Below are 20,103 nucleotides of genomic sequence, written 5' to 3' on the forward strand. Positions count from 1 at the left end.
CAACAATTTTTCTCACTCCTCCTTTTATGTACTTGAAAACTGTTATCATGTCGCCTCTCAGTCTTCTCTTTTCCAGATTAAACAAACCCAACGTTTTCAATCTTCTCTCATAGGACATGTTTTCTAGACCTTTAATCATTTTTGTTGCTCTTCTCTGGACTTTCTCCAATTTCTCCACATCCTTCCTGAAATATGGCACCCAGAACTGGGCACAATACTCCAGTTAAGGCCTAATCAGCACAGAGCAGAGTAGAGGAATTACTTCTCGTGTCTTGCTTACAATACTCCTGCTAATACATCCCAGAATGCAACAGTGTTACACTGTTGATTCATGTTTAGCTTGTGGTCCACTATGACCCCCAGATCCCTTTCCGCAGTCCTCCTTCCTAGGCAGTTTGATACAGTATGGTCAGAGGGCAGCAGGAGAGTGATAGATGGGAGATATGTGAGCCCCAAGATGACAGCCTATTCCCTGTAGAGGGAAGAGAGGCTGCTACAGTTTAATTAGAGCACCTGAAGCCAATTAAAGCACCTGAAGCCAGTCACCTGATAAAAAAACCCTGCTTCAATCAGACAGTTGGAGGAGTTGAAGCAGAGTGGTTCGGTGTTGGAGCAGAGAGCAGTTTGGAGGGAAGCAGAGGAGAGTTTGGAAAAGTGCTGTGGTGGGCCAGAAGACCAAGACCCTAGGTAAAGGGAAATCTGACTTGTACAGAGCAGAGGGACTCCACAGACACAAAGGTTTCTCCCAAAGGGTTGGAAGAAACGTTGCCAAAGCAGAAAGAGGGTAGGAAGCCCCACAAGCTGAAGGGCCGGAGAGGGAAGTAGCCCAGGGGAGGGAATCACTAGTTCAAGTGGTTTGCCACTATACCTATGGCCCCTGGGCTGGGACCCAGAGTAGGGGGTGGGCCCAGGTCCCTCTCTCTCCACTCCCCTTCTCTGGGATACTAGTGGGACAGTTAATACCCCAGATCAGGAGCGAGAAATGGCAACCTGAACACCCCCACAAGAAGAGAAAGCACGAGACCCATCATAGTAGTGCTGGCAATTTGCCACAGCAGTCATTTCCCATTTTGTATGTGTGCAACTGATTGTTCCTTCCTAAGTGGAGTCCTTTGCATTTGTCCTTACTGAATTTCATTCTATTTACTTCAGACCATTTCTCCAGTTTGTCCAGGTCATTTTGAATTTTAAGCATATCCTCCAAAGCACTTGCAACCCCTTGCAGCTTGGTATCGTCTGCAAACTTTTAAAATGTATTCTCTATACCATTATCTAAAATCACCGATGATGATATTGAACAGATCCGGATCCAGAACTGATCCCTGCAAGACCCCACTCATTACACTCTTCCAGCTTGACTGTGAACCACTGATAACTACTCTCTGGGAACGGTTTTCCAACCAGTTTTGCACCCACCTTATAGAAGCTCCATATAGATTGCATTTCCCTAGTTTGTTTACGTGAAGGTCACGTGAGACAGTATCAAAAGTTCTACTAAAGTCAAGATATACCATCTCTACCACTTCCCCCCATTGACAACGCTTGTTAGCCTGTCAAACGAAGCTATCAGGTTGGTTTGACACGATTTGTTCTTGACAAATCCATGCTGACTGTTATTTATCACCTTATCTTCTAGACATACTTGCTGACAGGTATTTTGAAATAAATTATCAAAAATAATTGAAACTGGTATGATTATATTGTTATTTTGACAAATAAAATATGCAGAACTTTGCAGAATTTCAAAATATTGTGCAGAGAATTTTTTATTTTTTGGCGCAGAATTCCTCCAGGAGTAAATCATGCATGCAAGTAACTAACGACTCATATGTGTCATCACAATGAAGACAGTGGAATGACTCACATCCATAAAGTTTGCAGCATTGAACTATGGTTTGTAAAACATTTTGATAGCTTGGAAGATGTCTGGTACTACTGACATGCAAAGTCCTTCACAACTATAATCATAAAATGTCAGCTCCCCTGAGGTAAGGAAATATCCTTTTACAGGTGGGAAATTGATGCAGCAGCTACACTGTGCCCTCGAGATCAAAGCTCAAAAAAATAATATTACTCCTGTGCAGAAGTGGTGGGCAGGTCAGTCACTTCCATAGAAGTGTCATCATCCTCTTCTCAAGACCCTTTGGAAGCAATCTCTGAGCTTGGGATCAACCTGGGAAGCAGGGGAGACTTGGCGGATTATGGATGGGGAGTGGGCAGTCTCTCCATGTGTGGGGCCAGGGCTGGATGCATGGAGACAGTTGTCCACTCATGGGCCCCTCAGTTTCCACAGAAGAGTACATTACAGCCTGGGGCTGAATTTCTCCTCATGAAGCTCACTTCCATAGCAGGAAACGCACTGTTTCAGTGGGTGGCCTAGAGGGCATCAATGACTCCAAATGCTGCCAGGAAGTGAGGGATGAGGGAATAAGACAATGGGAGCTAAGCCAGTGAAGAGGGCATGCAGCTAATTCGGGGTGGGAGAGGAAAGTGGACCCACTCCATGGACCAATGAGTTTTCACCCACCTTGGTCCACTTCTTTTAGCAAAACAAGATAATCCATCCTAGAGATTTCTGGACTCCAAATCCCTTACTTCTGCTTCCTCTTATATTAAAATGACTACTTTATCTTTTCCTGACTTTTTGCAAGCTTTCCATTTAATCCATCCTAAGTGCCGAAGGATAGGAAAACACTTGGATGGGGAACATGCTTTTTTCTTTTTAAATTTAGCAATCTACAGAGATGTTTATCTTTACTGTTGCCATCATAATGAAGCTCCTTAACTTGATCTCATTAACAGGCTTTCTGTGCCTCCCATAACAGTAAGAGGGAGCCATACTTAATCATCTCAATTTATATTATTTCATAATATTCTACAAATCATGTCTTTTATATATCATTTTGATTCGTATAAACTTAATTTTCAGGTCAGCGCTACAAAAAATTTCAAAGTACTTTGAAGTCATCAATATTTACTTTAAAATGCTTTTATGCCTACATATATGATAATTTTCAGCCACTGGCTGAGAGACAGTAGCGAAGAACAGACATGTCTTTCCCTCTAAAATATATAGCAAGTTTGACACAACATGTACCACCAGCTCCAATAATACTTACTGAGCATTTCTTCTTAGGAGGAAACACTGATTTATTTTAGGTCACTGTGTATGCATAAATTGTTACACACAAACTTATTCTCAAAAAGAAGATTACAGTGAGGATAATGAATAGTTTAAAAAAAGGGCAGCCAAAGCTAGATGAATTTTGTGCTATATACTTCTCAGCTTCAAGTGCCCTCTAGTGGCACAAAGTGTACCTTCAGAAATTTTATTCCCACACCCCCACTTTTGTATAGTTAATATAAATCTAGAAATACACTTCTATGCACAGCAATTCCAAACCATTAAATTCCCAATGCAAAGCCAGCTGTATATGAGTGTGAATGTAACAAACTAAACTATTTAATAGATACAGAATTATAATTCCAACTTTCAGTCAAACTGAAGTTATAAATTTTCCTTGTAAGAAGAGCTTTTTCTAGGATCACAGAAATAGAAGCCTCTTCATACTACTGCGAAAACAGATACACTGAACTCATTGTGTTTAAATAAACTTTAAAGCAGGCCAATTCTGAGGTAAGGCTGCCAGGCTGTTAAATAAATCCTGCTAGGCCAAGTTACTATTGCAGAGCATAGTTTCAGATTACTGGCTATTACATATGGTACATGCTGCAAATCCTAGGCACAGAGGTAAGAGAAAGACACTTTCAAGTACGTTTTTAATGTTAAAAATGGACTAGTTTGGTAGGATTTGGAATATCAACAGTAGAACCACAGCTCCAAATCCAACCAGGGCTGATTCACCCCTTCAACTTCCCATGATAAAAGAAATTGGCCATTAGTATATTGTTTATAGTGCTCTGGACCTTATAAAATGCTCTGGTGGGCCACATACAGCCCATGGGCTGTGGGTTGAGCACCCTTACTGTGACACGCAAAGCTAGTTGAGCTAAAGCTTGGGGGACAGCCTAGGCTTTAGCATGTGCAAAACTGGTCAAACTAAAGTTTACAATGCCTTGTTTATACCAGACCTTCAAAACGGAGAACATTTTAACACCACATCTTAAAATTCTGTTAAGTAGAGGATTTGGGACACCATTCCAAACTTCTGGACAACCGTGACCAATGGTACACAACTGAAAGGTGGCATTGCAAGAGCATAGATAACGTATTTGGGTTTTCTTGGGATGAGAGGCACCATAAACTAACAGATTTGCATTTCTTATTTCCCTGTTTATAATACCCTACATAAGCTTGAAAATAGTTTCCTGTGCTATCAACAATAGAGGCTAGATTCTCAGCTGTATCCAGTGAGAAGAAAGGCCACAAAAGACTGTGACAGGTCCCCAATTCTGTCTGATTCTAAATTGGCCGTGGCATAATAGGCTGTTCTAGAGTACCTCAGTGGACAATGACTCCCCAGAGAGATGTTTGGCAGCCTGAGATTACTAGAACACATTGCATTCCAGTCAGACCTTTTCCCCATCCCTTATACCAGGGGCTGCTGATGAGGGTGGCATAGAAGCCAGCTGTGCAAGCTCTAAGTTCAAATGAAACTGCATTGAGTGGCCTTATAGAGTTGTATTGCAACTGTGTTGGTCCCAGAGTACTAGAGAGAGAAGGTGGATGAGATAATATCTTTTATTGGACCAAGTTCTGTTACCTGAAATCTGTTATTTACGGCCAGGCACTCAGATACCATAGAATATGCTCTAGACCTTCATACACTCAAAACTGCCTTCACTAAACAAAGACACTCCACCAGAGAAGTAGATCACATAATGGAATGGGCCACCCAAACATGCTGAGAGAACCTGCTTCAATACAGAAACACACCCCTTGTCACCTACCACTCCACACTGGGGTATCATCAAACAACCACCTCCATACTTGAGGGGGACTCCCTCCTGAAATAAATCTTTCCTGAACTCCCTCTTTGGGCCTTCAGTTGAGCAATCTCTCCAAGCTCCTCATCAGAAGCAACTCCCCACAGACCAGAATGTACCAACCATGGGGTGGCCAACCTGCGGCTCCAACTTTCCAAAGTGCTGGGAGGTGCTCACTGCTCAACCCCTGCCCCCACTCCGCCCCTTCCCGTCCTCTCCCCTGAGCCTGCCATGCCCTCGCTCCTCCCCCTTTGCCCCCAGAGCCTCCTGCACGCCACGGAACAGATCAGAAAGGTTGTCGGTGGGTGGGAGGTGATGGGGCGCTGCTGACATATTACTGTGGTTCTTTGGCAATGTACATTGGTAAATTCTGGCTCCTTCTCAGGCTCAGGTTGGCTGCCCCTGCACCAACTCAAAGTGGCACCAGATCCTGCCAGAACAGATACAAAACCTGCTACAATGATCAACATCCCCAACAGCACACCTTTCAAGATCCATGGGTCCTACACATGCTTATCACAACGTGTGATATGCCTCATCCAGTGCACTAAATGCTCCAATAGCAACTATGTGGGTGAAACCAGACAATCACTATGCTATCAAATGAACTCACTCAGGAAAATAGTAAGACAAAACCACCACATTGCCTGTGGGTGAACACTTTTCACAAAACGATCACTCTATATCTGACCTATTTATTGGTTTAATAAAAGATATAACCTCATCCACCTTGAGTGGCCTTAGTCAAATCTCCAGAAGTACTTAACAAAACCATAACATAGTTTGGCAAACTGGCAGCCTTTAGTTAAGAACCACTTGGCATAGGAACTGAAAGGTTGTTAAGGGATTAAGTGCATTGGTTTGCACAGTACCGAGCCGATGCCTGGCTCTAACTGCTGCCATTGGCACTTCCCTTTAATGGAGTACTAAATTCACCCCATAAAAAGAATTTAATAAGAAATTTATTCCCGGTAAATGTCCTTTTAAAGGGCTACTGCACTATTAAAATGTGCTTCTTACTTGTTTTTAAAAGTTCTACACTATCACTTTCAGTGAGGTTTCTAGTATATTGTGAAACTGCATTTTAAAAAAAATAATTTTCAAGCAAAGAGCCTATTTAACTAGTGAGATTTTACCTTTCGGGCCTGCTCCTCAGCTCTCTCTTTTTTTATTTTTTCTAGTTCAGCCAGAAGAGCTGCAGTATCATCATCGCTCTCTTCATCAAAATCCTCATCTTCATCATCTTCCTAACAGGAGGAAAAGGTGGGTTGGTTACTTCATTCCATTTCATAAAACCAGCTGTCTATTATGAAAAGTACACATTTATTCTAGAAAAAGAAATTACACAGAACCAAATATTTTGCCCAAACATTGTAAAACCAGGACTGCCTAAGACAGGCTAGAATTTGCCAGAAGTGGATTTCTGAAGTATTTTGGAGGTTGCAACGACAGCAAGTGTAATACAAATTATTCTTTTGTCCTTGAACATTAAAAGCAAGGCACAAATGGATGCATTTGTCCTTATCCTATGTAATTCATTACTTGCATCCACCAGCTAGGCAGTTCGCATTCTGATACAATTACTGACTGCAAACAATCATTTCACGTGTACCTCAACCTCCCTCATTCTTTGATTGATTTTAATCCATCAGTTGTCTCTAGCTGTATGCTAAAACTATAAACTGTCTGGAGCAGGAACTGTCTTTTTGCTAAAAGAGTGTATAGTGACTAGCACAAGGTGGCCTTGAATGAAACTTCCAAGTACTACTTAGAAGCAAAATTAATATTGTGCTATCGAATGTGCCACATGCATCTAGAGCAGCACGAAATTTTAATAACGTTACAAAATAAGGAGAGTAAGAGTGGGGTACATCAGCTTCAGAAACTCTAGCTATCTAGGTTTTGATTAAATTTAAAGAACCTTCTTTCCTCAATAACTTTTGGAAGGAAGATCCTCATTATCTACCACCCAGAGCCTTCTATTCTACTACCCCTCCCTTAGCTTCCTAGCTACTGCCGGGGTGTGTGAAAAGTGATTTCTTCAAACTGCTGTTAGAATGTGAAAGCAGGGTCCTTTGAACAATTCTACATTCCACCAAACTTCAGTTACAGTAACTTGTTAAAGAAAGAGACCAGATGTGCTGGAACCATTATCTGGCGGTCTGGTCCTTAATAGATCTTTGAATGCAATATGTACCATACTGAGTACCCTAAGGAACTGAAAATACATACATCTGTGAGTGGATCATCTGCATCAAGGTTTGCTGCAGGAATCTGATCTAATCGAGGTTTCTTAGACACTGAAGAGGATGTGGTGTGCTCTGAGAAGTTAAAAAAGGAAAATTTATGAACATTTGTACAGGTTAATAAGATCGACAGTAAAGCAGAATCACCGAACTTCACTCTGCAACATCTAACTCCTGGAATCAAATGACTTCATGTCTGAACTGCCCTCCCCTGCAGACATATCCCATGGCAGTGGAACTGGCACCTCAAAAACTCAAGAGGTTCATTTTGTAGCGTTTCTTCATGTCATTATTTGAAGAGGAAAAGGGGCCACTAGAGGTGGTTGCACTGCACCCTCCCAACTCCACAGATCCTAAGGAGACAGGAACCTTCAGTCTTGCATATGGGCTGCTTCTAAACACTGGCAGTCTGGACCTTATCAGCACAGCTTCTACAGCCCATAGAGTTTGAATGTCCCCATTATCTTACCACAAGTGTTGTTTAAGTATCTAGATACATTTTAGATGATCCACACAATCAGTAGTGCCTACATTTTCACAAACATCAACACTACTGAACACAAAGAGTTATCTGAAATATTAATTTCAGAGAAAATCTCCATTATCCACTAACAATCTCACATATTTTGTAATGCATTATTTGTCTTGCCAAGGCTTTAAAAAAAAATTTTTTTTTTTTAATCGACAAAATGTGTTTCCCCCAGCAGTTCAAGAATAAAAGCTCCTTTAATACTGTCATGAACTGGTAACATATATGTAACAGCCATGCTTTAGTGGCTGGCCCATAGATGGAACATGTTTTATTATTAGTGACGAAGGTTCTCCTTCAGCTCAAGTAGGTCGTGGATTCTATTCCCATGATATCCTGACAGAAGTGCATGGATTCATTACAGGATGTAATTTTCTGTTTAACAGAAGTTTCATTTCACCTCTTGCTGGTCTGTCTCTGTTCTTTTCTCTTACAGCAACTCGTTCTCTCTCCTCCAGTTCTCTTCTGAAGTCACGATTACGCACCTCCTCAGGGGCATCCTGAGTGGTCTGTCTAGAACAGGCAATCAGAAAAAAAAGTTAAGAAAGGGAAGGTGAAGTAGACAGTTCCCAATTTGTAGCATTTGCCCGTGGGCCTGAAAGTTCTAGAATGACGAGCTTGTTACCAGAACTCAGAATGATTCTGCAGAGCTATACAAGAAGGATAAAACACCACTTCAGGTGCATTCCCCCTCATCCTTCAGTACCATTAAAACTTCATCCAGTTTCCAGTGGCTTCCAAATGGATTTTAAAGACATCACAGAATTTCTGTAAAAACAGGGAATGACCCTATCCATTTCTCTTAGGTACTTCTAAGACACCTAGTACTGTATTATACAAGCATCACATCCCAGCCAACATTCCGCAGGACCTGACATTCTGGCCGACATTCTCTCCCTGACAGTTATAACATCCCAAGATCAAGACTAAAATGTGTTTTCAGTTAATCCCAGATAGATGTATCAGATGACTATAGTTTATCCTTGCAGAGAGATGGTTCATCCACCTGCAAATTAGATGATTCACTAACTTGTGTTCTAGAAGAACAAGCAAGTGGGAAGAGGGAGCAAATGGAAATAATAGCTTCAATAAAATATTACAGACACACCATGCATATTTAAGAGGTCTCAGCCAAAGGCAACAACTCATTCATATTTGACACACATTAATGCAAGCCTTTTCCAGGCAATGTTGAATTTGCTGTGGAAAACTTAAAAAGAACTAAAATGAATGTAGTGAGCAATAATTCTTTTCACTCCTCTGTTCTGGAAATAAGTGTACACAGTGCCTGGATGAAATCCAGATTCAAGCAGCTATTAATATACTGTGTGCACAAGTCTGTTTTTATGGTGAAGTAATTTGCTCATTTTCTTACTGTATAAACAACAATCGGGAATTGCAGATCCCATAACTGAGTGGCTTGTGGCTGATACAGCCACAAGAACCCCAAATACAACATGTAATTCAAAACAGAACAAGGAAGACTAAAACTTGCAACAAGGGTCAATGATGCAGTACTATTTAACAAAGCCATCCTTCAGATCAGCTGTAGAAGAACAAGGACAAAATGAAGACATTATTAAAAAGCATCCGGAAGATTTGTTAAAATATTCAGCGTGTGTGCTTATGCATGTATTTTCCCCATTGCTACTTCTGAGAAAGTGGAAAACCAGTATGACACATTCTACTTGTCTTCCATTTCAAGGGACAAGATTAACTTTAAAAAAAACATTTGTCTGAAAATGTCTTCCATAATATTCTTACAAACACCTAAAATTTTAAACTAAAAAGTAGAGAAACACCTCCATTTTACATTGTGCCTTCAATAGCATTTTGTGTACAGTTTTGTTATATTTCCAGCATGGTTCATTTCTCACCTATATGAGTCTTGCACACAGCAAGAGAGATGGACATAGCATTTCAAAATCTAATGAAGTGAGATTGTAAAATAACAAAAAATTGCAGTCAGGGGAACTTAGACAAGTGTAATATCAGCTTTGGTGATAATTATGATAATGATGAATGAGACATCTCCTCCTCCTCTTCTTCCGCCCTCCTTCACATCACCCTGTATCTTTTCCCTTATGCACAGAATGCTCTGGTCAATACAGTTCACCCTTTTCTTATTCAGGCCCCTTCTAAGGAAGAATTTATGTTGTGGTGCCCACAAGAAACAAGCAAATACAATAAATACTATAATTACTTCCAATACATCCTATTTTCAGTGTCTGCTCTTCAGACTGGAAACTCTTCTATCCTTCCATCACTGCACCCTCACTGTGGCAGGGGCAATGCCCTTATTTTGGGCCTGTATGATGCTAAATACATTATCAGTGTTTAACATGTAAATATTATCTATGATATTTCTCTTTCAGTAGCAGTGCAAGTCTGAGAATAATTCACTGTACACCATGTTGTGCAAGAAAAGAAACTGGCCTTTACCTGTATTTAATTTTAGTATGAGAAGGAAGATCTCTGCTGGAATATTGTTTGGAGAGCTGACTTAAATCTCCTTCTCCTTTTCCTCTTCCTCCTCTTGCAGGTTCAAATGTTGGCCTAGCTGCTGTTGTCATCTTAATCACTTCACAATCAAATGCAAAATATGGTAATTACCACTAGTCATAGTGAAAGACATTAACTGAAGTAGTACATTACTCATGGAATTATAGCAGCAACCACAGCTCTTGCTACAGTTAAAGAGTGTAAACTACAACTTGGAAAAGAGTGCTGCATCCCAGAAGCATTTTATTTAACTGAATAACCTATTCAGATTTTCATTAATCTGTCAGGAAGGGAAGGGAGGAAAAGAAAAACAGGACATGAGATTATTACATACATAGAAAGCTCCTTTCAAGAAGGACAGAGTATTATAAAAAGTCAATACATTTCCATTTTTTCCTTCTAAAAAATGAGTCAATATCACTCAAGTCAAATCACACAAGCAAATTAATCTATAACGTCTATAAATGAAATTAGTCGAGTTATTGTTTATCTCAAATGAGACACACTGATAACATATGAAAATCTTTGTTACTAGCTTTCTGTCATTTCCCTCAATACAACGCTATCATCAATGGCTCTCTAGTCTACATTTCCTATTTTGTAGATCTGCCTTTCTAGCCCTTCTCATCTCATTTCAACTCCTATTCAAACATTAAAAGAGAATTTATAATCTCTCTCTATACAGTTGTACAAGCAGGAGCATTACATTTAAGTGTTTTCATGAAGTGTCTAACACTTTTTATGCATCACAGACCTATCTTGATTTGTGCCTCATGTCCTGGTGAATGTAAATATTAATTTTTAAGCACTGCATCTTCTTTCTCCCTGGAAGGCAATATAGCCCTGTAGCTAGAGCACTGGGACTAGGGAGGCCCAGCTGGTCTATTGAGTCAAGCAAGCCACTGCCTTTTTTCTGTGCCTCAACTTTCCAATCACTAATATGTGGATAACGATACTGACTGCCTTGGTAAAGGGCTTTGATAGAAAATGTTATAGCAGAGCTAGATACTAGCAGTAACCTCACACCCTTCGATTGCATTTTATTTTAACTGTGGAATGGTGTTTAACCTCCACTTATGACACAGTCTGCATGAAAATAACTCTGTGAAATGTCATCATTGAAGCGAAAGTCTCCACTAGCGGCATAACCCTTCCCTGCCCCTCCCCCTCTCCCCCCAAATCAGCCCCCGCCGCTTCCTCTCGAGCACCCCTCCCCCTCTTCAGTTAATGACACCCCCCACACATACAGTCGCCGTCAGCAGAGCCCCTACCCGGCTCCCCTACCTCAGAGCCCCCCACCCACACCCACACACTCGGACCCCTCCTGCAAAGACCCCTCCCCCTCCTCAGAGCCGCCCTCCACATGGCTCCCCCCATCCGTGACATGCCCCCTCTCCCGGCCCCCACCCCCTTTGCCCTCAGGAGCACCCAGACACCAGGACTTACCTCAGACACAGCGGGTCCCAGCCCGCCACTGCCCCGCCCCGCCCCGCCCCGCTCCGCTCCACTCCCGGGCCAGCTACGCGCGCGCGTCCAGCGCCTCCGCCATAACTCCTCCGCCTTCCCACAGGCCACCGCGCGCACACCATAGATACGCCGCAACGCACGGACCGGCCCGGGGAAGAACCATAGGGAGAGCAGAAGAGGCGGGGCTTACTTCGTCTCTGCAAGGGAGTCACGTTACGTGTCTGCGCGAGCGCTGTTCCGCCATGATGGTTACCGAGGCGGAAGTTCCCTCGCTCCGCGCCGGGACTGGGTGCTGTGGTTCCGTTGTCGCCCGCAGCCCTGTACCTAGCTAACTATGGCGGCGGCGGCGGCTTGTGCCGCAGAGAGTCTGAGGCCCCAGCCCAAGAGGGGGCAGGGTCCGGAGCCTGAGAGGGGCTCCGAGTCCGTCACTGGGCACAGGGAGCCAGGCGCGGGTGAAATGTGTCCCCACCTCTGAAGAAGCCCGAGATCGAGCCCCGTCTCTCCCCTGCGGCCAGTGCTTTTCACGGGGGGTTGTTTTGCTTGGGGAGGCACCGTTCACTGCATGCCTTGAGTCTTAGCGATCCAGAGCTGCCCAGGCCACCCCAGCCTAATACAAATAAAAAAATGACACGTGAAAACAAAATAAGGCACCAAAAAAAGGGGGAGCCATAATTTGAATATTTATTTAACAAATACTTTTCACACCTTGGGAGGAGGGGCTAGCTCAGTGGTTTGAACTTTGGCCTGCTAAACCCAGTATTGTGAGTTCAACCCTTGAGGGGGGCCACATAGGGGTCTGGGGATTAGCCCTGTTTTGAGCAGGGGGTTGGACTAGATGACCTCCTGAGGTCCCTTCCCACCCTGATATTTATTCTATGATTCTTATTTGCAGCTCTCAGCCGAGAGTGGGTTATGTTTGGGTCCAGTAAGGAGGCACATACGAACAAGTTCCAAAACTTATCAAATACCAAAAAATTGAGGCCCAGGCCCTCCTACTCCCCCGATTGGCCCTGCGATAGTTACTGCGACAAAAATCATTCCCAAGGCCCCCATCCCAACAGCCTGCAGTTAATGGCATCATCCACCAGGAGGTCCCCAGAGCTACTGTGCCAGACTGAGCCACAGTAACAGGATCATTGTGGCCAGGTAGCAACGTTTGTATGATGTTGGCCTAGGGCCCAATGATGGACGAGATTGCTGCCTCTGGCCGTGTCTGTCTGAAGTATTTCTGAGCATCCCACCCTGGTGCATAATGCCTGGGAGATTCTCATTGTCATCACTCAGGGCTGAACTGTTCAGGGGCAGTGGCAGGGCATTGTCACCCAAGCACCCTATCGGTGGAATTTGCTTCTTTTGATGCTCTTCCCAAACCAAAGGCTAGTGATACCCAGGATCTGGTGTAAGATACATTTACTTCATGTGAGTTGTAATGGCTTTATGTGTGTGTCTTTTAATTCCTGGGAAAATGACAGCCCACTTCCTGTCATTTGTGAAGACATCAGAAGAGGGTCTTTAATGCTCCCTAGTGGAAGCTTTTCCAGAGTTTTACATAATATATTTTAAACAAATTGTTATAAATATCTAGTTGCTACAGGCATCCAGTAAATTAAATAACAACTATTAAGTACATTTCCAAGAGTTACACCTGTAAATAAATATTCATATTTTTGCAGTCAGCCCAATTCTACTCCCTGTGAAATCAATAAGGGTTTTGCCATTGATTTCAATATGAGCAGGATTATGCTGATAGATCAAAGTATTAGTGCATCCAGTTTTGATCTGAAGACATCAAGAGCTGGAGAAGCCATCACTTCTCTTTGTAGCTTGTTCTAGAGGTTGGAATTAAATGCCATGCAGTCCCCTGTAAAGGGTGACTATTAGGTGAGATCTTAAAAATGGATGTTGCCCCAGCTCTGAATGGCAATTAAAGAGTTTAGTATAAAATAAGGGTTTACCTGATGTCTTTGGTCAAAATTATCCCTCACAACATGAGGATGCTGTGTGGTAGGTGACTGGTGTCCTTCACCCCAACTGTGTCTGCATTTCAATAGTGGGGTGGGTGTGTGTGTAGCTGCTGAAATGTTTTGGGTTCAAAGTTACTAACCAATGTTCAGTGGGTTGCGGTTCAACCATTGTGTGGTTTGGAGACTGATTTTTGGGTTGGGGAGGTGAGACAAACGGGTTATTGAGTAAGAGGTTAGGTAACTGGCAGGCCTTAGTGGCACTTTCACAGCCTTCACTTTAGTGAGATCAGAATACATTCTCCATAGCAGATTAATGGACTTTCTACCTTACTGAATCTCACACCTGTATGGATCTGCCCTGGCACCTTGGGGAACCCTTAGGTTCAGTTCCCCCCATGGCTGGTAGGGAGAAGGGATTTAAACTTGGATCTCCCACATTGCAGGAGAGCACCCCTCGTCACCGAGACAGTCTCGTATGAGTTTCAGTCTCTGCTCTTGAAGTTGTTCCACTTTTTATAAATAAATTAAATAGTCATTGAAGCGGGGATTGTATTTGGGGGCTCCCACATCTCAGATGAGTGCCCTAATCCAGGGGTTCTCAGCCTTGCCAGACTTCTGCACCCCTTTCAGGAGGCTGATTTATCTTGTGTACCCCCAGTTTCACCTCACTTAAAAATACTTGCTTACAAAGTCAGACATAAAAATACAAAATGCCACAGCACACTAGTACTGACAAATTGCTTCCTTTCTCATGTTTACTGTATAATTATAAAATAAATTGTGACACCCCCCCCCCACAGCACCCCCCGGTTGAGAAACACTTATATAGCCTATAGAGCAGTATAAACAAGTCGTATGAAATTTTAGTTTGCACTGACTTCACTAGGGCTTTTCATGTTGTAAAACTAAGCAAATATCTAGATGGGTTGATGTACCCTCGGGAAGATCTATGTGTACCCCCAGGGGTACATGTACTGCTGGTTGAGAACCACTGCTCTAATACCCCTGGACTTCAGAGTCATTCTCACTCATTCCCTGTCCCAGTAACAATTCACAGTGGCAATTCATAGCCATTCATAATGATAATGTATGGTCTTTTTGTTATTATTAATTATTATTATTATTTTATTTATTATTTGGAATTGCCAGCGCACTGAAAAATCTATTATTTGCCCAGCTCTAGATTTTAGAGAATGGTGGCTTGGTGCATAGGTTCAGAAAGCTCAGAATCAAAAATGTAACTTTAGAAGAAGTTGGCGGAAAGTTACAGTTTCCTTGATTTAAAAAAAGAACGGATGACTAGTAAGGCACTGACTCAGCTTTATACTGTTTGTCTGTATTAAGTACTCTGACATCTTTCATTGCTGGTTCTCAGCCACACCCACTGTGTCTCCATTGTGCAGTTAGCCTTTTGGTGCTGCACAAGACTGACACTATTAACCTTTTCATTGCTGGGGTCCACTGCGCTGCCGCTGTCCATTAATCCGTTCACTCTTGCAAATGCCAAGAGTGTTACTCAGCACTCTAGTAATTAATGATCCATGGAAACCAAAACAAAGATTCAGTTATTCCAGAGTGCTGGGATGGGGGACTGGAAATTGACTGGAAAACTCTCCCAAAAAAAGCACATAGGAGAAATCTTGTGCTCTATCTCTGAAGCATGAGATAAAGACAGCAAATCTTTCAGTACTTGACTGCTGGAGCATTGGGTACTGAAGTGGGAAAGATTAAAACAGCTGTCAATTTGCCAATCCAAACATTGTTTGAAGTGTTATTGTAGCTGTGTGAGTCCCAGGATATGAGCGAGACAACAGAAATTGGTCCAATAAAATATATCACCTCACCAACCTTGTCGCCCCCAACAGAAACATTTCTAGTTAAACATTCTTATACATCAGCATGTAAACTGCAGGGTCAGGAAGGATTTCTCTTCTGCATCACAATTAGGGCCTAATCCTATAATTCACCTGCACATAAATCCCATCGCAAGGTTTGAAAACAATACAGGCAAATCATTTAACTCAATAGGAGTCCTCTGCAAGGAGGATTTACATGATCTGGCCCCCTTGCCTGGGTGCATGGTTACCTTTCTGTATTGGCCGCTTGCTAAATGTGCTGGAGCAATGTTCTAATTTGGTACAATAGCACATGGTATCCCATGTCATATTGGCATTTCCAGGTAGACACAGGATTTAAACTTGCATTTTGTTTATTTCCCGATTTTCCTCAGGCTGCTTAATTCAACTACACATGCAGCTTGCTGTCAAGAGCTCAGTGGAGCTCACATACAAGACACAATGTCAGCCAAAAGGAATGTAGCTGTGCGGGCTGGGAGGATTCCGGAAAAGCAAGCTGACATTTTGAAACACAGTGGGCTCACTTCCTTGCTTGATCATTTAGGAGACAATCTGATCCCAATACAGGTTCTCTTGTTTGTACAGGATCAAATGTTTTTCTGTGCTTAGACCAAAGCAGGTAATTGCAGTTACACATTTACACACAGTCTAGTGATTGTACCTGAGCTGTGTCTACACTTGCATCCAGCTTTAGGGAAACTATTCCACTGTCCAGCCAAATGTTTCTACTAAGAGCTAAGCTAAATTTATCCCTTTGTAAATGTTAGCCAGAAATGACTCATCTGTGGCTCCCCATCTGACATAGAGAAGTTCAAGTAGCACAGTGCCCCCAGTACCACACTGGGGAATTGGCTTTATACTGCCTGATCAGAAAGAAAAGCAAATCACCAACACACCACTTCCTACTTTGTCTTTCTAGCTTTTCTGTATATACTTGAAGTAAAGGAGACCAGCACAGCATTTCACTGATGGTCCTACCAAAGCAATGTGAAGGGGCAATGGATGGTCTTTCTTTCTGTAAAGGATTCCCATGTATCAGAATGGAATTATCCATTTTAGCAAGCAATGGTATTGCACTGGAAACTCATATCCATGTTGTTCCTAATAATTACACACATTTCTTTTTTTAATCGCTGCTTTCTAGTTATCTTATCTTACTCTGAGCTACATGCGGTTCTTTCCTAAGTGTATTATAGTACAAACCTCTTTACCTGTCCATGAGTAAATTCTCCATCACTTGGGGAGTTTAAATCTAGATTTGATGGCTTTCTAAGAGCAATTCTGTAGCTCAGACAGAAATAATGGGCTTCCTGCAGCAATTACTGAGCACAATTCTATGCCCTGTATTATGCAGGAACTCAGACAATGATTATAGTGTTCCTTTCTGTCCTTAAAATCGATGAACTCCAGAGATCTAAGTGACATTCAAATCCTCCAGATAAATGGGCTTTTGGCTATTGGGGTAATTACTGAGAAAACATTTCTCCTGGGTCCCTACTTTGTAGCACATAGAAGGGTTTCCAAGGAGGGAAAGAGATTTAAATACCAATCTAATCAGCAATGAAGCCTGTGCCCTTCCCTTTTTAGCAGTATCTGGGTGCAGCCATCTCTGAACTCATTAAAAACAAGTTAAGCGACAGGTTCAGTCCTGCTTCTACTGAAGTTATTAAGAGATTTGCCACCAACTCCCATGGGAATAGGATCAGCCTTAGAATGTATCACAGTTTGCGTATTCCAGGGTTTCTAACCAATAGGACCAAACCATGTGTTCCCTCTTGGTTTGAGAATAATTAACTCTTTAGTTACTGAATTAACACACAGTCCAAAGCATTTATCTAAAAGTGGGTGCAATTACATATTTGTAATAGTCTTAAACACCAGGCATTGTCTGCACACAGACAAATGGGAAGTATCCAGTTTATTACAATTCAAATTTTAAAAATGGACTGTTACTTGGAAAACAATGGTATCTTGGCATGTAACTGGGATTAGATACTTAATTGGGTTGATTTTTGATTGATTGGTTCTTGATTATCACTTTTCAGGTTGAGAAGAAATTGTCCCTCACAGCACACTGGGGTCTGTATGTGATGTTTCCCAGGGGGGACCCAAGGTGTGGGGCACCTTGCTACCACCCGCCCTTAGCGTGTGGAAGCCTTGTCTGTGCCTTCGGTGGGTTAACTCCCCAACTCCACTTCTCATGGGCAACACAAGCACCCCTACACAGGCCCTGCTTTGTCTTGTCAGGGATTGGCATGCTCCAAATCCTCTAAGCATCTCTGTGGAATTTCTAGCCCCTGGTCCACTGGACACTCACAGTATTCACGGACTATTTCAAAAGAATCAGTGCACGCCAGCTTAGCCAGTCCACCTCACATCACCACTCTGCTTAATGCACAGCACTTAGATATGTTTATAGTGAAAACAAGTATCCGTATGGCGATTCAAGTAATAGCAAGTGACAGTATCAGAACAAATGGTTACATATTAAATAAAATCATAAACACACATTCCAGAACCTAGACTTAAGTAGATATTGTCATGTCCTATAGAGCAATGCTCATCCAAAGTCCTTCCAGCATTGTATAGCTAGGCTTGGCTGTGGGTCTCCGTTCATAAGATAAATACATGGCTAGCTTGCCTCCTCAGTGAAGGATCCAGGGGGTGCCTCTCCAGCCCGAGCTATACCCCAACAGTCCACTGACTTTAGTCCTACCAGGATCCCATCCTGCTGTTTATTTCTTCCTGTAAATTTCTTCTCTTGGCGATTTTGCAATCTCTTGATTAGCTTTTGGCTCAGTATGCCCACAACCATCCATAATAGGACAGTCAATGCCCAGTGCACACAAGATCAGACAGAGGGATAAGTGTCTGTTACTTCCTGCTTGAAAGGAACCTTTCTGAGACATGTTGCCCTCTGGTTACCTGCCTTTAAGAACATAATTTTCAGTAAAAACAAATATCATCCAGACATACATTTCACAGTGATTATGATGATCAGTGGGCTACTGTAGTGACCTCACATGCCACCCTTTAGTGAATTATTCATATATCTGATCCAGGGGATCCCTGTAAAACTCGAAGCATCTCCTGTGCCCTCTGCCAGTTGACACCAAGAGGTTCCTGGGTCACAGTGGAGCATCATCTTTCTCCAGAGCACTGAGTAGGGTGCCTCCATGGGCGAACCAAGATTTGCAAAGGTAATTTCCTTCCATCTTCCCCTCATTTCTTCAGTTGAGGTGCAAGCAGTTTTTGCTGGGCTAGAAGTTGAGACATATAATGGTTTTACCTGGTTATGCCTTCATTTAGTTAGGGATTTAGGCTTTGCCATGCGGCTCACTTCTCTTTTAGATGCATGCCTAATGTCAGAGCTCAGGCATATGCACAGAGCTTAATTGTGCAAGGTGCAGGTTTTTGGGTGTCTCAATAAATTGGCTCACTGCTGTAAATGCAAAAGGTGTATCATACAAAGGCTTCTGTAAACTTTACTTGCCTTGGCAAGCCTCTGCATGTCCCTCTACTGGTGTTACTCCACATTAGTAATTGCAAATTAATTTTGTGCTCTACCCCCCTCCATCCCTTTCTTGTTCTCTCTGGCCTGTAATTTGTGATGATCACAACACAATCAGCTTGATTTCAATTTCTTCCCCCTAATATGAACTGCTCACATGCAAAAGCACAAAGGAGAAAGCCTGACTTTGTCTCTCCTGCCAGCCACTGTGTTGTGTTCAATTTTACTTCCCCAGCTCCCCATACAGATCTTTGGGTAAGAATAAGTCTCTAGCCCCTGACCTACTGCTGCATGCCAGCGCCAGAGAAGAACAATACACAACTGTGTTAGCAGCGCATCTTACACAATGCAGAGACAAGACCAGAGGATGGAAGCATCACTATCTGAGCTTGTACTGGGAACTCTGGGAAATAGTTGGGGGTGGGGTTGTTGTAGGAATTTTTTGAATGCCTTGAATGCACATTCTTCTTTAATTATTCACACTTCCTCCTTCTCCCTGTCTTCACTGTGATTCATTGTCCGCATGATCCTGCCTGCTCTGTACAAAACATGCTGCTCTAGTCTTTACAGCAATAGTATTCAACAATGACATACAGGCAGCAAAGCACAAAGCTCTTCCCAGAAGGTATAGATGTACTGCACCAGCAAAATGCACTTAGTGCTGAGGCAGGCAACCAGAGAACGCACAGCGCACTATACCACACTTACGGGTGAGGGGGCAGGTTCTGATTACGGACTCTAGTGCAATCCTTTGCTGGGTGTGCCATGTTCCCATGTAGCAGAATTCAGGTCTCTTCAAATGACTTCTATACAGTAAGTTTGCAAGATACTTGCTGTTTCTACTGTAACAGAGAAAGGGTAAACTAGAATGGTGAGGATTTGAACCTGTGGTGTTAGGGTATTTAGTTATGCATACAGGAGGTTTAGAGCACTAAGCTATTGCCTCATGCTCACACAGTGTCACTCAAAATATCAAAAGTGTCTCTTGCACCTTACACACCTTTGTAAAGCAAAAGCCCATTTTGAAAGAAACAAAAGGCAGAGAACATACTCCCAGAGTGCCAATCTCTTCTTTGAAAGG

At 42.6% G+C, this 20,103-nt stretch overlaps 1 protein-coding gene across 2 annotated transcripts in view; it reads right to left on the reverse strand.

Annotated features, from left to right (window-relative positions):
- The window catches only part of CWC15 (CWC15 spliceosome associated protein homolog), a 60,854-nt gene that overhangs the window by 28,433 nt on the left and 12,318 nt on the right, over positions 1 to 20,103 (reverse strand). Inside the window, exons 1-5 of one of the 2 annotated variants that reach the window (XM_030559863.1) lie at positions 11,671 to 11,843; positions 10,165 to 10,303; positions 8,123 to 8,235; positions 7,180 to 7,268; positions 6,084 to 6,194 (exon numbers count right to left, since the gene is read on the reverse strand). In XM_030559863.1, coding sequence (XP_030415723.1) covers positions 6,084 to 6,194; positions 7,180 to 7,268; positions 8,123 to 8,235; positions 10,165 to 10,295 — 444 coding nt within the window. In that variant the 5' untranslated portion in view covers positions 10,296 to 10,303; positions 11,671 to 11,843. Of the gene's footprint in view, positions 1 to 6,083; positions 6,195 to 7,179; positions 7,269 to 8,122; positions 8,236 to 10,164; positions 10,304 to 11,670; positions 11,844 to 20,103 lie in introns of those variants that run through there. The other variant, XM_030559874.1, reaches the window with a different exon arrangement.

The sequence above is a fragment of the Gopherus evgoodei genome, chromosome 1 (assembly GCF_007399415.2).
Source record: "Gopherus evgoodei ecotype Sinaloan lineage chromosome 1, rGopEvg1_v1.p, whole genome shotgun sequence".
Taxonomy (NCBI): domain Eukaryota; kingdom Metazoa; phylum Chordata; order Testudines; family Testudinidae; genus Gopherus; species Gopherus evgoodei.